The sequence below is a fragment of the Cherax quadricarinatus genome, chromosome 1, assembly GCF_038502225.1.
Source record: "Cherax quadricarinatus isolate ZL_2023a chromosome 1, ASM3850222v1, whole genome shotgun sequence".
Taxonomy (NCBI): Eukaryota; Metazoa; Arthropoda; class Malacostraca; order Decapoda; family Parastacidae; genus Cherax; species Cherax quadricarinatus.
Window position 1 is genome coordinate 92798359 of NC_091292.1, and position 17121 is coordinate 92815479.

General features: G+C 43.4%; 1 protein-coding gene across 6 annotated transcripts in view; it reads left to right on the forward strand.

Annotated features, from left to right (window-relative positions):
* The first annotated feature begins 362 nt into the window (after window positions 1-362).
* LOC128689992 (alpha-amylase A-like) overlaps window positions 363-17121 on the forward strand; it is a 36344-nt gene continuing 19585 nt past the window's right edge. The window contains exons 1-10 of one of the 6 annotated variants that reach the window (XM_070084171.1): window positions 363-424; window positions 7808-7965; window positions 8822-8973; window positions 9997-10154; window positions 10998-11176; window positions 14517-14655; window positions 15053-15237; window positions 15657-15866; window positions 16361-16499; window positions 16899-17054. In XM_070084171.1, the coding sequence (XP_069940272.1) occupies window positions 409-424; window positions 7808-7965; window positions 8822-8973; window positions 9997-10154; window positions 10998-11176; window positions 14517-14655; window positions 15053-15237; window positions 15657-15866; window positions 16361-16499; window positions 16899-17054 (1492 nt within the window). In that variant the 5' untranslated portion in view covers window positions 363-408. Of the gene's footprint in view, window positions 425-648; window positions 727-7799; window positions 7966-8821; window positions 8974-9996; window positions 10155-10997; window positions 11177-14516; window positions 14656-15052; window positions 15238-15656; window positions 15867-16360; window positions 16500-16898; window positions 17055-17121 lie in introns of those variants that run through there. The other 5 variants (XM_070084146.1, XM_070084154.1, XM_070084162.1 and 2 more) reach the window with 5 other exon arrangements.

The following is a 17121-nucleotide window of genomic DNA, read 5'->3' on the forward strand; positions in this document are numbered from 1 at the left end:
TAAGTTTAGGTACAGGTACACGTAAGTACACTTATCATCCATAGTGAAAACAGAAGTCATAAAGTGAGAATACTGTGATGTGGGAAGAGAGGAAGCGGGTGTTCTATGACCATAATTTTTGACGGAGTGGACCGGTAAGCCAGCGGAAGGCCTCGGTCACATGACCAGAAACTCCAACGGCTAGTCATCTATCTAAGACCCGCATCAGGAAACACTTGTCCTGTTTCCTGACGAACCTTACTTAACCTGTGGTGTTAGGGGAGTGGGAAGACTAAGGAGGGGAGGGATGGTGGCTGGTGGGGTGGAAAAGGGGGGGGGTCGTGAGGTGGGAGTGGAGATGCGACATAAGGTACCATTATCAGCAACACCATCATCTGGTTCACTCACACTTCATTCTCAGAGAGCGCCATGTTTACACTCTGGTAAGTTCACTCTCAGAGAGCGCCATGTTTACACTCTGGTAAGTTCACTCTCAGAGAGCGCCATGTTTACACTCTGGTAAGTTCACTCTCAGAGAGCGCCATGTTTACACTCTGGTAAGTTCACTCTCAGAGAGCGCCATGTTTACACTCTGGTAAGTTCACTCTCAGAGAGCGCCATGTTTACACTCTGGTAAGTTCACTCTCAGAGAGCGCCATGTTTACACTGGTAAGTTCACTCTCAGAGAGCGCCATGTTTACACTCTGGTAAGTTCACTCTCAGAGAGCGCCATGTTTACACTCTGGTAAGTTCACTCTCAAAGTTACCACTAACATACAATGTTGCTGTTTTGCATTTCTTTTTCTTGTTGTTTTGTCAGATAAGTCGAGCGCTTGTTTCTGTATGCAATACTTCCTTGAAAATCAGTCAGGGAAAGTAATATATTTCACGGATTTTTATCATATTAATGATGGCTTAAAATGCCGACACATGTGCAACACTTAGATATTTTTATAGAACACATGTGCAACACCTGGATATCTCTATAAAACACATGTGCAACACCTGGATATCTTGTCGAAAAGTTTCGGCTTTACAACAGAATTATTCAGTGGAACACACGTCCCGTAGCTCACTTGGTAGCGCACTCACCTCGCACATTGAGGTCAGTGGTTCGATTCCTGGTATAGGTGAAAATTTTGAGCATGTTTCCTTGAGACATCGGCTGTCCCTGTGCAGCAAGTAAGGTACCTGGGTGTTAGCCGACCGGTGTGGGTCGCATACCAGGGGCAAAATTAACCTTAATTGCCAGAATTTTTCTGCATAACCTAGGGTTTTCTATATAGTATGTCACAGATGTCAGCTATGGTCTGTATAAGTTGTATCGTCTAGAAATAAAGATTATTATTGTAATACTTTTTGTGAGGTGATTAGTCCCTCAGTCTTGGTAGGAGGAGGTCAGTCCTTCAGGCCTAAGGCATAGCCATGCAGCCAGGCCTTACGCACTAGAATAGAAGTGAGGTGAAGCAGCTGGAGGTGTTATCACAAGTGAGCGTGTCCCACTAAAGGAAGCAGGTTATGTTAAACGACTGTACCCAGACACCATGGTGTTGCTGTGTCACGCAACAGCCATATTAATGACGGTATACAATACCAGGCGAAATGTATCGCCAGTTAAGATACCAGATGTTGCACATGTGTCTTATAAACATAACAAAGTGTTGCACATGTGTCTTATAAAGATAATCAGATGTTACACATGTGTCATAAAGATACCCAGGTGTTGCACATGTGTCATAAAGATACCCAGGTGTTGCACATGTGTCATAAAGATACCCAGGTGTTGCACATGTGTCATAAAGATACCCAGGTGTTGCACATGTGTCTTATAAAGATACCCAGGTGTTGCACATGTGTCTTATAAGTTACCCAGGTGTTGCACATGTGTCTTATAAAGATACCCAGGTGTTGCACATGTGTCATAAAGATACCCAGGTGTTGCACATGTGTCATAAAGATACCCAGGTGTTGCACATGTGTCATAAAGATACCCAGGTGTTGCACATGTGTCATAAAGATACCCAGGTGTTGCACATGTGTCTTATGAAGATACCCAGGTGTTGCACATGTGTCTTATAAAGATACCCAGGTGTTGCACATGTGTCATAAAGATACCCAGGTGTTGCACATGTGTCATAAAGATACCCAGGTGTTGCACATGTGTCATAAAGATACCCAGGTGTTGCACATGTGTCATAAAGATACCCAAGTGTTGCACATGTGTCTTATAAAGATTCCCAGGTGTTGCACATGTGTCTTATAAGTTACCCAGGTGTTGCACATGTGTCTTATAAAGATTCCCAGGTGTTGCACATGTGTCTTACGAAGATACCCAGGTGTTGCACATGTGTCTTATAAAGATTCCCAGGTGTTGCACATGTGTCTTATAAAGATACCCAGGTGTTGCACATGTGTCTTATAAAGATACCCAGGTGTTGCACATGTGTCTTATAAAGATACCCAGGTGTTGCACATGTGTCTTATAAAGATACCCAGGTGTTGCACATGTGTCTTATAAAGATACCCAGGTGTTGCACATGTGTCTTACAAAGATACCCAGGTGTTGCACATGTGTCTTATAAAGATACCCAGGTGTTGCACATGTGTCTTATAAAGATACCCAGGTGTTGCACATGTGTCTTACAAAGATACCCAGGTGTTGCACATGTGTCTTACAAAGTTACCCAGGTGTTGCACATGTGTCTTATAAAGATACCCAGGTGTTGCACATGTGTCTTACAAAGATACCCAGGTGTTGCACATGTGTCATAAAGATACCCAGGTGTTGCACATGTGTCTTATAAAGATACCCAGGTGTTGCACATGTGTCTTATAAAGATACACAGGTGTTGCACATGTGTCTTATAAAGATACCCAGGTGTTGCACATGTGTCTTATAAGTTACCCAGGTGATGCACATGTGTCTTATAAGTTACCCAGGCGTTGCACATGTGTCTTATAAGTTACCCAGGTGTTGCACATGTGTCTTATAAGTTACCCAGGTGTTGCACATGTGTCTTATAAGTTACCCAGGTGATGCACATGTGTCTTATAAGTTACCCAGGTGTTGCACATGTGTCTTACAAAGTTACCCAGGTGTTGCACATGTGTCTTACAAAGTTACCCAGGTGTTGCACATGTGTCTTATAAAGATACCCAGGTGTTGCACATGTGTCTTATAAAGAAACCCAGGTGTTGCACATGTGTCTTATAAGTTACCCAGGTGTTGCACATGTGTCTTATAAAGAAACCCAGGTGTTGCACATGTGTCTTACAAAGTTACCCAGGTGTTGCACATGTGTCTTACAAAGTTACCCAGGTGTTGCACATGTGTCTTATAAAGATACCCAGGTGTTGCACATGTGTCTTATAAAGAAACCCAGGTGTTGCACATGTGTCTTATAAGTTACCCAGGTGTTGCACATGTGTCTTACAAAGATACCCAGGTGTTGCACATGTGTCTTATAAAGAAACCCAGGTGTTGCACATGTGTCTTATAAGTTACCCAGGTGTTGCACATGTGTCTTATAAGTTACCCAGGTGTTGCACATGTGTCTTATAAGTTACCCAGGTGTTGCACATGTGTCTTATAAGTTACCCAGGTGTTGCACATGTGTCTTATAAAGAAACCCAGGTGTTGCACATGTGTCTTACAAAGTTACCCAGGTGTTGCACATGTGTCTTACAAAGTTACCCAGGTGTTGCACATGTGTCTTATAAAGATACCCAGGTGTTGCACATGTGTCTTATAAAGAAACCCAGGTGTTGCACATGTGTCTTATAAGTTACCCAGGTGTTGCACATGTGTCTTACAAAGATACCCAGGTGTTGCACATGTGTCTTATAAAGATACCCAGGTGTTGCACATGTGTCTTATAAGTTACCCAGGTGTTGCACATGTGTCTTATAAGTTACCCAGGTGATGCACATGTGTCTTATAAGTTACCCAGGTGTTGCACACGCGTCTTATAAGTTACCCAGGTGTTGCACATGTGTCTTATAAGTTACCCAGGTGTTGCAGATGTGTTTTATAAGTTACCCAGGTGTTGCACATGTGTCTTATAAGTTACCCAGGTGTTGCACATGTGTCTTATAAGTTACCCAGGTGTTGCACATGTGTCTTATAAGTTACCCAGGTGTTGCACATGTGTCTTATAAGTTACCCAGGTGTTGCACATGTGTCTTATAAGTTACCCAGGTGTTGCACATGTGTCTTATAAGTTACCCAGGTGTTGCACATGTGTCTTATAAGTTACCCAGGTGTTGCACATGTGTCTTATAAGTTACCCAGGTGTTGCACATGTGTCTTATAAGTTACCCAAGTGTTGCACATGTGTCTTGTAAGTTACCCAGGTGTTGCACACGTGTCTTATAAGTTACCCAGGTGTTGCACATGTGTCTTATAAGTTACCCAGGTGTTGCACATGTGTCTTATAAGTTACCCAGGTGTTGCACATGTGTCTTATAAGTTACCCAGGTGTTGCACATGTGTCTTATAAGTTACCCAGGTGTTGCACATGTGTCTTATAAGTTACCCAGGTGTTGCACATGTGTCTTATAAGTTACCCAGGTGTTGCACATGTGTCTTATAAGTTACCCAGGTGTTGCACATGTGTCTTATAAGTTACCCAAGTGTTGCACATGTGTCTTATAAGTTACCCAGGTGTTGCACATGTGTCTTATAAGTTACCCAAGTGTTGCACATGTGTCTTGTAAGTTACCCAGGTGTTGCACACGTGTCTTATAAGTTACCCAGGTGTTGCACATGTGTCTTATAAGTTACCCAGGTGTTGCACATGTGTCTTATAAGTTACCCAGGTGTTGCACATGTGTCTTATAAGTTACCCAGGTGTTGCACATGTGTCTTATAAGTTACCCAGGTGTTGCACATGTGTCTTATAAGTTACCCAGGTGTTGCACATGTGTCTTATAAGTTACCCAGGTGTTGCACATGTGTCTTATAAGTTACCCAGGTGTTGCACATGTGTCTTATAAGTTACCCAGGTGTTGCACATGTGTCTTATAAGTTACCCAGGTGTTGCACATGTGTCTTATAAGTTACCCAAGTGTTGCACATGTGTCTTATAAGTTACCCAGGTGTTGCACATGTGTCTTATAAGTTACCCAAGTGTTGCACATGTGTCTTATAAGTTACCCAGGTGTTGCACATGTGTCTTATAAGTTACCCAAGTGTTGCACATGTGTCTTATAAGTTACCCAGGTGTTGCACATGTGTCTTATAAGTTACCCAAGTGTTGCACATTATTATTCATCTAGCAAGCCAGAAAAATTAATGTAGAAATGCTTTATTCTTTTAAGGAAATGCAGTTTGTTCAGCCTACCTATGGCAGTTTGTTCAGCCTACCTATGGCAGTTTGTTCAGCCTACCTATGGCAGTTTGTTCAGCCTACCTATGGCAGTTTGTTCAGCCTACCTATGGCAGTTTGTTCAGCCTACCTATGGCAGTTTGTTCAGCCTACCTATGGCAGTTTGTTCAGCCTACCTATGGCAGTTTGTTCAGCCTACCTATGGCAGTTTGTTCAGCCTACCTATGGCAGTTTGTTCAGCCTACCTATGGCAGTTTGTTCAGCCTACCTATGGCAGTTTGTTCAGCCTACCTATGGCAGTTTGTTCAGCCTACCTATGGCAGTTTGTTCAGCCTACCTATGGCAGTTTGTTCAGCCTACCTATGGCAGTTTGTTCAGCCTACCTATGGCAGTTTGTTCAGCCTACCTATGGCAGTTTGTTCAGCCTACCTATGGCAGTTTGTTCAGCCTACCTATGGCAGTTTGTTCAGCCTACCTATGGCAGTTTGTTCAGCCTACCTATGGCAGTTTGTTCAGCCTACCTATGGCAGTTTGTTCAGCCTACCTATGGCAGTTTGTTCAGCCTACCTATGGCAGTTTGTTCAGCCTACCTATGGCAGTTTGTTCAGCCTACCTATGGCAGTTTGTTCAGCCTACCTATGGCAGTTTGTTCAACCTACCTTTGGCAGTTTGTTCAACCTACCTTTGGCAGTTTGTTCAACCTACCTTTGGCAGTTTGTTCAACCTACCTTTGGCAGTTTGTTCAGCCTACCTTTGGCAGTTTGTTTAACTTACTTTTGGCAGTTTGTTCAACCTACCTTTGGCAGTTTGTTCAATCTACCTTTGGCAGTTTGTTCAACCTACCTTTGGCAGTTTGTTCAGCCTACCTTTGGCAGTTTGTTCAACCTACCTTTGGTAGTTTGTTCAACATACCTTTGGCAGTTTGTTCAACCTACCTTTGGCAGTTTGTTCAACCTACCTTTGGCAGTTTGTTCAACCTACCTTTGGCAGTTTGTTCAACCTACCTTTGGCAGTTTGTTCAACCTACCTTTGGCAGTTTGTTCAACCTACCTTTGGCAGTTTGTTCAACCTACCTTTGGCAGTTTGTTCAACCTACCTTTGGCAGTTGTTCAACCTGCCTTTGGCAGTTTGTTCAACCTACCTTTGGCAGTTTGTTCAACCTACCTTTGGCAGTTTGTTCAACCTACATTTGGCAGTTTGTTCAACCTACCTTTGGCAGTTTGTTCAACCTACCTTTGGCAGTTTGTTCAACCTACCTTTGGCAGTTTGTTCAACCTACCTTTGGCAGTTTGTTCAACCTACCTTTGGCAGTTTGTTCAACCTACCTATGGAAGTTTGAGTTATCTATGGAAGTTTGTTTGACCTGTCTATAGCATTGAGACACAGTACCCAGGAAAAAGTAGTCACAGACGAGATACAGCAGAGTGCCTGGCTTGAGGTGGGTGTAGGTGGCAGTGGGAACTTTCACAGGTGATGACAGAATCTGCTGCTGATACAAAACGAAGATACCTCACATTCTATATATATAGAAACATTGTCTCTACGTCCACATATATATATAGCATATTTGAAGGTCATGTACATAATCTGTTACGCAAGTCTACCTGGAGGGTATTCTGGGGGGTCAACGCCCCCCGCAGCTCGGTCCACGACCAGGCCTCCCAAATAGTTACTAAAATGAGAGACTAGAAAAGGGTATAGCTTAAACCAGGGGTTCTTAATCTTTTTACGATTACAGAACCCCAGTGGACTGCCCAATGTGTCGCCATACCCCTTTCACCAGACTGTGGAAATCAACACCACCATCCTCAGTCATATTAGGTACCAGTGTGACTTCAAAAGATTACAGTAAGATGGTTTTATTTTACATGTGAATAGCTACTAACAGAACATCTGAAAGAAAAGCATAAGAGTTTTATTATTTAGTCCCGAGATCGCGTCTCATGCCTCCATTATTTGGTTCCCATACCCACAAGGGGTATGGATATCCACGGTTAAGAATCCCTGCTTTAAACCATATATGATTAAAAAAACAAACCACGGTATGGGTGGGGTTAGGACCCATGGAGAGTGAGTCGTACAATTCTAGGCCAGTTCGTAAGCCAGTTGGCCAACTGGCTTACGAACTGGCCTGGAGTTTTATGACTCACTCTTCATGGATTCAGACCCAACCCGTACCATGGTTTGTTTACAGTCGTGTTACTACGATATCGTGAGTTATATATGATTGTTCAATTTGCTTATGTGTAAGTTTTGCTCTGCATGGCGAGTGATTGTATGGTAGGTTAATGAATAACACTTTGGTCAAAGCCAGACCATACGATGAACCAGACTTTATCCTGACTACGTTTCGCCATCAACACTGAGAGAAACGCTGTCATAACAAATAATTGGTCTGTATCTCATCTCACTTTACCATACTTGCCAGCACTGTCTGCCAACCAGACCGATGACTGACAGTGTTGGGGACTAATTACTGACTGACACTTGCAGGTTGGTGGTGGTGGTGGTGGTGGTGGTGGTGAGTGGTGCTCGGGGCTACGACACACCCTCGTGCGACGGTCGACAAACGATCGTTGAGCTTTTCGAATGGAAATGGACAGACGTGGCCGAGGAGTGCGAGAGGTTCCTGGGGGACGCCGGGTACTGCGCCGTCCAGGTCAGTCGGGGTCATTCAGAGCCTCCATGCGGTCATTCCAGGTCAGTTGGGATGAATGTAGATGTTGCCATATGTACAATTGTCGCATCTTGCGTCATTGTGTTATGGAATGCGATAAAATTAATGAATTCGGAGACAACTTACTCAGAAAATTTCAAGAAATGTCAGTGTTTCATCCACAGTGATATATTACCAACTATTTTGGAAAAATACCTTGACTTTGCCGATTGTAAATAACACATAACCACTCAAATTTTATTTTTACAAGTATACCTTGCTAAAATATAACGTAAAATTTTTGTGATATATTTATGACCTAATTCACGTCTGCATAAATAACTTATTACGATTGTAACCAGATATAAACATGCGACTAGTTCATTACCACAGAGGTACATAATGGGTCCAATCCCTGGATCCATTATGTACCTCTGTAATCTTCTGACTGCCACCCACACCATGGGTATAGTGTGCTTAATAAAGATATTAAAGTGACTAACTTTCAGCGGTTCTCTGGTTCTGTCAGGGTTTGAGATTCTTTATATGTATATTTTAACCTGAGTTGATTACACGAGCTGAGGGAATTGTAATTTCTGCAATTATTACTTGGGAATTTATTGAATAAATTTGCACATGGTGGAAGGATTGGTAAAAGACAGGCAGGAAGGAAGGAGAGAAGGAAATCAGGAAAGAAGGTGGTAAATAAGGAAGAAATTAATGGAAGCAAAGCAGGAGGGAACGAACGCGCTGAGGGTTAGAACAAAAGGAACTGCTGAAGAAAGATGTCTTTATTTCGAGTACTTTAATAAAACAAACAACAGATACATTGATGACTAAGGTGTGTCCACTAACACAGGTCTCACCAGCAGCGGAACATACAGTGATCGCAGAGAACGGGTACCCATGGTGGCAGCGATACCAACCAGTTTCATACACACTGGAGTCCCGCTCAGGCACAGCCATGGAGTTCATCGACATGGTGCAGCGCTGTAATGCTGTGGGAGTGAGGTGAGGCAGAGGAAGACAAGAAGGGATTCCTGACTGCGTCAGAGAGGGTGTGACAGGGGGGGTTATTTTAAAACAGATAGGGAGACAAGGAGGGCATTACAGGAAGAGTGTGACAGGGAGACATAAAGGACTACGATATGGGGAAAACTGTGAGATGAAGCCACAGAAAACTGTGATAGAATATTAGGGAGAACCGTGGTAAAGATAAACTCTCATAGCAGCACTATCTTTATATCTTTATTTATTTACTACAAGTACATGTACAAGGTATACAGTCCTAGCTGACATAAGTGACATACTACTATATACAAAGCCGCTTGATATGCTGAGTATTTCGGGCAATTTAGGTCAGTGTCCCAGGATGCGACCCACACCAGTCGACTAACACCCAGGTACCCATTTTACTGATGGGGAGCATAGACAACCGGTGTATAGAAACACGCCCAATGTTTCTACTCTGGCTGGGAATCGAACCCAGGCCCTCGCCGTGTGAAGCGAGAGCGTTAGCCACCAGAGTTTTAAGTTGGAAAAATTCTGATTCAGGAAGGATATAGGAAAGCACTGGTTTAGTAACAGAGTTGTAGATGAGTGGAACAAACTCCCGAGTAAGACATTGTGTAGTTTTAAAAATAGGTTAGATAAATACATGAGTGGGTGTGAGCTGGACCTAACTAGTTTTTACTAATAGGTCTGATGCCGTGCCCCTTCCTTAAGTATATGTGACCTGACCTGATTAGGTGGGTCATTAGTCTAAGCCGGGAGGTTACTTGGACCTGCCTCGCATGGGCCAGTAGGCCTTCTGCAGTATTCCTTCTTTCTTATGTTCTTATAGAGTATGTGCTAATACTCACCACAGAAAACCACCCATAAGATCATTATGTTTTCTGCCTCACAGTTCATGGAGATAATAATTATAAGTAGAAAGTTTTAAATGATTCTCTAGGTAACTGTTTCTTGAAAATACAGGTTTTTTGGTTTATGTGAGTCTGGGAGTGTATTTTATGATGAGTGTTGACCTGGCAGGGTCATCGTGGACGTGGTGGTCAACCACATGGCGGAGTTGGGAAGGTCAGGTTACGGTTCCGGCGGCACGACCTTCAATGCTGACCAACTTGACTTCCCTGGTGTACCTTACACCAGCGTCGACTTCACCCCTCAAGACCTGTGTCCCTCTGCTGATGGTAGGTTCCCTTCACCATCACTTCTACCCTTCATCATCACTTCTACCCTTCACCATCACCCCTACCCTTCACCATCACTTCTACCCTTCACCATCTCTTCTACCTTTCACCATCATATGTATGTATGGCTGTTTTGCATAATCTGATATCACCTGTTTACTGTGATCTCATTGCATATATATATATATATATATATATATATATATATATATATATATATATATATATATATATATATATATATAATATGGTGGGTCCACCTCTGGTGTAAATTGTGGGACCCACAGCCTCGGAGAAGTGAATAAAAAGGCTTCAAGGAAGAATATTTGGATTTCTTCCTGAAGCCGTTTGAATATTCCACTTCCCCTACCACCCCAACATGTACCGTATATGCCACCTTTATATCAACAATGTATCTCTTAAATCTTCTGTACCATATTATGTAATAAAATATTCCTATTGATAAAAAAAAAATATATGAAATATTTTTTTTTTATCAATAGGAATATTTTATTACATAATATGGTACAGAAGATTTAAGAGATACATTGTTGATATAAAGGTGGCATATACGGTACATGTTGTTACGTGTGTATCACCGATTACAAGGCGAAAATCTCATCCAGCTCCTCAGAGCTGGGGCGTGTTCCCAAAATACAGCAGGCATTACCACTTTGAACAGCCGCACTGAGCCGCTGGAACAGAAAACTAGCTGCCCTGGGATCCCTAGTTACCCTGATGAGTCTTTTTCCCAGCTCCTTAAGGAATTTAGATGCACTCTTTCCCCATAATTTTAAAACATAGGAGTTACGCTGTTTCAATAAGTTGGCGCTGGTTTTGCAGGTATTGTAGGCAACAACAGTGATGTGTATGAGGTGAGGAACTGCTACCTGTTGGGCCTCACTGACCTCTACACCTCCAGTTACCACGTCAGGGAACAGCTGGCTCACTACCTCAACCTCCTCCTAGACATCGGAGTCATGGGCTTCAGGGTGGAGGCCGCTAAGTATGTCTGGCCTGAGGTGAGTTGACTGATGGAGGCAGCCGGTGCCTGGTTTATAGTAGACCTGGACACTCATGTTAGGACGCAGCAGGAACCTGGAGTGAGATAGGCATCAGAAACAATATAATATTAACCATCTTCAACACGACAATAATGTCTGAATCAGGTCAAGCAAGTTGATCCATATAAATGGTTCGGTCAAAATCTGTTGTAAAAAGCAGTCCAAGACTGCCTAGAAAGTTGCACTCTATCCCTTGCACCATACACAGCTATATTTCTAACTTCTAGCGCTGCCACCCCAGCCATTGAAAGAGTAGAAACATGGATTCGTCTCCTGCAATACATGTTATCCATATAATTTATCTCTGTTCTCAATAAATTAATTAACTGTTATTTCACTATGTGTCCAGTAATTGTCCGAGGTATTCATTCAGTGTCTGTTATTCTTGACTAACTGCTACAAAAGACAGGGATCCCTGCCTTTTATATGATTAAATCTATAGTTGTTCTGTGCTTGACAAGTGAGGCTTTTTCCTTACACTTCCCAGAAGGCACCAAGAATTGACAATTTATCAAAGCCAAAACTCTCACCGCTTGCCACAGTATGTAAACAGAGATGTGTGTGTGTGTGTGTGTGTGTGTGTGTGTGTGTGTGTGTGTGTGTGTGTGTGTGTCTGGTGTGTGTGTGTGTGTACTCACCTATTTGTGGTTACAGGGGTCGATTCATAGCTCCTGGCCCCGCCTCTTCACTGATTGCTACTGGGTCCTCTCTCTCCCTGCTCCATGAGCTTTATCATACCTCGCCTTAAAACTATGTATGGTTCCCGCCTCCACTACGTCACTTTCTAGGCTATTCCACTGCCTGACTACTCTATGACTGAAGAAATACTTCCTAACATCCCTTTGACTCCTCTGAATCTTCAACTTCCAATTGTGACCCCTTGTTTCTGTGTCCCATATCTGGAATATCCTGTCTTTGTCCACCTTGTCTATTCCACGCAGTATTTTTATATGTCGTCCTCCAGTGTCGTCAGGCCAATTTCCCTTAACCTTTCCTCGTAGGACAGTTCCCTTAGCTCTTGTTGCAAACCTTTGCACTTTCTCTAATTTCTTGACGTGCTTGACCAGGTGTGGATTCCAAACTGGTGCTACACACTCCAATATGATCCTGACGTATATGGTGTACAGAGTCTTGAACGATTCCTTACTGATTTATCGGAACGCTATCCTTAGGTTTGCCAGACGCCCGTGCGCTGCAGCAGTTATCTGATTGATGTGCGCCTCAGGAGATGTGCTCGTAAATTCTTGGGTAGCTTTGGGTAGGGGTCGTTTTGATGAGGACCTGCCTTGTATGGGCCAGTAGGCCTTCTGCAGTGTTCCTCCATTCTTATGTTCTTATGTATTATACTCACCCCAAGATCTTTTTCCTTGAGTGAGGTTTGCGGTTTTTGCCCACCTAGACTACTCTGTGTCTGCGGTCTTCTTTGCCCTTCCCCAATCTTCATGACTTTGCATTTGGCAGGGTTAAACTCAAGGAGCCAGTTGCTGAACCAGGCTTGTAGCCTGTCCAGGTCTTTTTGTAGTCCTGCCTGATCCTTGGCCGATTTGATTCTCCTCATTAACTTCACATCATCTGCAAACAAGGACACTTCTGAGTCTATCCCTTCCGTTATGTCATTCACGTATACCAAAAACAGCACAGGACGTAGGACTGACCCCTGTGGAACCCCGCTTGTCACAGGCGCCCACTCTGACACTTCGTCACGTACCATGACTCGTTGTTGCCTCCCTGTCAGGTATTCTCTGATCCATTGCAGTGCCTTTCCTGTTATGTGTGCCTGATCCTCCAGCTTTTGCATTAACCTCTTGTGAGGAACTGTGCCAAAGGCCTTCTTGCAGTCCAAGGAAATGCAGTCTATCCACCCCTCTCTCTCTTGTCTTACTTCTGTCTTACTTCTGTCATAAAACTCCTGAAGGTTTGTGACAGGATTTTCCTTCCCTGAAACCATGCTGGTTGTCGATTATACGCTTGTTTCTTTCCAGGTGTTCCACCACTCTCCTCCTGATGATCTTCTCCATGGCTTTGCATATTATACACGTTAGTGACACAGGTCTGTAGTTTAATGCCTCGTGTCTGTCTCATTTTTTAAAAAACTGGGACTACATTTGCCATCTTTCATACCTCAGGTAGTTCCACAGTTTCAATGAATGTGTTGAAGATCTTTGTTAGTGGCACACACAGCATCTCTGCTCCCTCTCTAGGGACCCACGGAGAGATGTTGTTTGGTCCCACCGCCATTTGCCATCTTTCATACCTCAGGTAGTTCCCCAGTTTCAATGAATGTGTTGAAGATCTTTGTTAGTGGCACACACAGCATCTCTGCTCCCTCTCTAGGGACCCACGGAGAGATGTTGTTTGGTCCCACCGCCTTTGAGGTATCAAGTTCACATAGCAGCTTCTTCACCTCCTCTTCGGTTATGTGTACTTCATCCAGCACTTGTTGGTGTACCTCCCTGTTCTGATTTCTTGGAGTCCTACCTGCTTCCACTGTAAATACTTCTTTAAATCTCATGTTGAGCTCCTCACATAACTCTTGGTTGTTTCTTGTGAACTCCCCATCATCCTTCCTCAGTCTGATTACCTGGTCCTTGACTATTGTTTTCCTCCTGATGTTGCTATACAACAGCTTCGGGTCAGACTTGACTTTTGATGCTATGTCATTTTCGTATTGTCGCTGAGCCTCAGTTCTTATCTGTGCATATATGCTTCTGGCTCTTCAGCTGATCTATTTTCCTGAGTTCTTTGTCTTCTGTACCTTTTCCATTCTCTAGAACACCTAGTTTTTGCCTCCCTGCACCTTTGGGTGAACCAAGGGCTCGTTCTGGTCTTCCCATTATTTCTGTTTCCCTTGGGAACAAATCTCTCCTCTGCCTCCTTGCATTTTGTTGTCACATAGTCCATCATTTCTTGTACTGGTTTTCCTGTCAGTTCCCTCTCCCACTGAACGTCTTGCAGAAAGTTCCTCATTGTGTGTGTATGTGTGTGTGTGTGTGTGTGTGTGTGTGTGTGTGTGTGTGTGTGTGTGTGTGTGTGTGTGTGTGTGTGTGTGTGTGTGTGTTTGTGTGCATGTGTGTGTGCGTGTGTTTAATTAATTTAGTTTATATGCACCGACTATTTTAATTCACATATTAGGCAATTCAAATAGATGTCAGTGTACATACATAAGAATGTAGCTTTAACTGCCCGTCTTGCAGTCTTCATGATGTTAATAAAACGAATAACTGCTTCTCATGATCTTAATATCCACTCAATTAAACGGTCCTAATTTGACCTAAGGTGACCTGGTCTTCCCCGACAGGACCTGGAGGCCATCCTGAGTCTGACCAATAACCTGAATACTGCAGAAGGATTCCCCAGCGCAACACGACCATTCATCTATCATCAAATAAACGACCAGGGCGGAGAACCAATTTCTGTGAACGACTACTTCGGTATAGGTGAGAAGCAATGCTAGCACCTTTGGTGCATGTGAGAAACCACATTAACACATTTGGTATATTTGAGAATCAACATATCAAATGTATTTAGAATAGGGATTATATTCTCATCGCACTACTGTCTTCCAGCCCAGGTTGACACATGTAAACAACCCATCTTATGTGATGGAATACGACTGGGAAATAGCTTTCTTTTCTTCCCTCACTGTAAATATCGAATAAAATAGGACTGCAACACACTGCTGTTGTTCTTATAGTGCAATTTAACTATTAGATATAATAGGGTAGAAGAACACTGCAGTTATTCTGACGATGTAACTGTGATATAGACTAGGTAACAACGCCCTACATATGCAGACCTGTCGAATTAAATTTAACCCATACGCGGGTGGCTCAGGTCTCACCACGGAGTACCGCTACAGCGAGAAGATTGCTGCGGGCGTGGACGACTTCGCTCTCTTGAACTATGTTTACGACTCCGAGGAGGGGATGGCGCCCCCTTACAAGGCTCTCGTCTTTGTTGACGACCACGACAATCAGCGAGGCTACGGAAGTACAGGAGACGTTCTGACTTACAAGCAGGTCAGATAATGGGGTTCAAGGAGGGTTAGAAGGAATGGTAGTCAGGAAGAAGGGCAGAGAGGAAAAGAAGTGAGTCAGAAAGGTGACAGGAAAGAGGTGGAAGTCAGGGAGATGCGGGGGAGGATGAAACAAGTGGGAGGCAGAGAGGCGGAGTGAGGAAAGAGTGAGAGAGGAAAACCCATATATTTTGAGTAATTTTGTTATGCCTGAATGTTGCTGACATTTTAAGTTTCCGTATAAATTTGTTTTAATTTGCGAGATACAGGTCATGTCACCCTTCATGTCAACAAGAACGCACATAATGTTCTCATTTTTTTTTTTTTTCAATTTCTGACAATTTCCTAAATTTTGAAACCAGCCCTAGAACGAGCAAGATTAACTCAATGTGAAAGTAATCTGACATGACGCTTACCCAACAGATTCGGGAATACCAGATGGGTGTAAGTTTTTCTCTGGCGTACGACTACGGCGTCGTGCGTCTCATGAGCAGCTACGATTTTGATGACAATGACCAGGGACCCCCAGACAGCAGCAGCAGCGGCGCCACCGACACCGTCCCCATCAACGCTGATGGCTCCTGCGGTGGTGGCTGGATCTGTGAACACCGCTGGAACTCCATCGTCCAGATGGTCAGTGATGGGAACCGGTGATATACATACATTTGCAGCACAGAAAGGTTTCATTGGACAACGTTTCGCTTAAAGGTTAAGTTTTTTTTAAGTCATGACTTAAAAAATTTGCCTCTGGCCAAAACTTTGTCTAATAAAATCTTTCACTGCTGTAAGTATCTGCGAATTACTCTGCTTGTTCACATTTGTGTCAAGAAACCATCTTAACATTTGGTCTTCCAGTGACGTGGGGACTCGGGAAGAGACACTCGGGTGAGAGCGTCCATCTGTGAAAGAAGTAATAAGACTAAGGGTTGTTGTGCACTTGTCTAGTAAGTGGCAGTGTGGGGGAAAGAGGAACAATATAATAATGGCATACAATACCAACAAAACTAGCATATCTTCGCAAAAGGCAAACAAAATTAAGTTCAAGCTATGTATTTATAAACTTTAAGACGCACTTCCCCGCTTGCAGCTAAGATCGTCAATTTCTCTCTGTGTTCGCGGATCCACAGGTCATGTTCAGGAACGTTGTGGCTGGAACTCAAGTGGAGCTCTGGTACCAGGAGGACGATAACGTAGCCTTCTCACGCGGACATCTGGGATTCTTTGCCATGTCGAAGTCGGGGTCACTTGACACGGTCCTCCAGACAGGTGAGCGCCTCAACACTCGTCCCACTTTACGTTTTCCATTTTTTGCGCATTATCCTATTTTAAAATAAAATGGCGGATTAAGGTTCCAAGTATTCAACGTTTTCCGTTTTTATAACTTTTTGTCATTTATTTTGACAAATAATAAATGAAGCAAACAATAATTTTGAAAAACAATGACTATTTCAAATACTTTCCCTTCCATTGAAATTTTGGAAAGAAATTACATTCTTTGGTTCCCAGCGTTCCACAGTGTCAAGTCTGTAGTCTCCTATGTGGTCTCTCAATCTTGCTAACACGTGTGTACAATGTTTTCTCCTATTCTTGTTGGCAATTGCTTCAGTTTCATCCTTGTTGATCATCGCTTGTAATCTATGTGTAGTGTCCTCTCCCACCACTCAGGGTTGCCGGCTGGGCTCTATTGTGAGCTCATCAGTAGCTGCACTAGGAATGTCACGGTGGACACTGATGGAACGGCTCGCATCACCATCAACGACTACCAGCTGCCTTTCATCGCCTTTTGCGTCGGCTGTGGCACTGTTACCACCCCCAGCCCCGGTAAGTCCCACCACAGCCCCGGTAAGACCCACCAACAGCTCCAGTAAAGTCCACCCCCTAGTTTCAG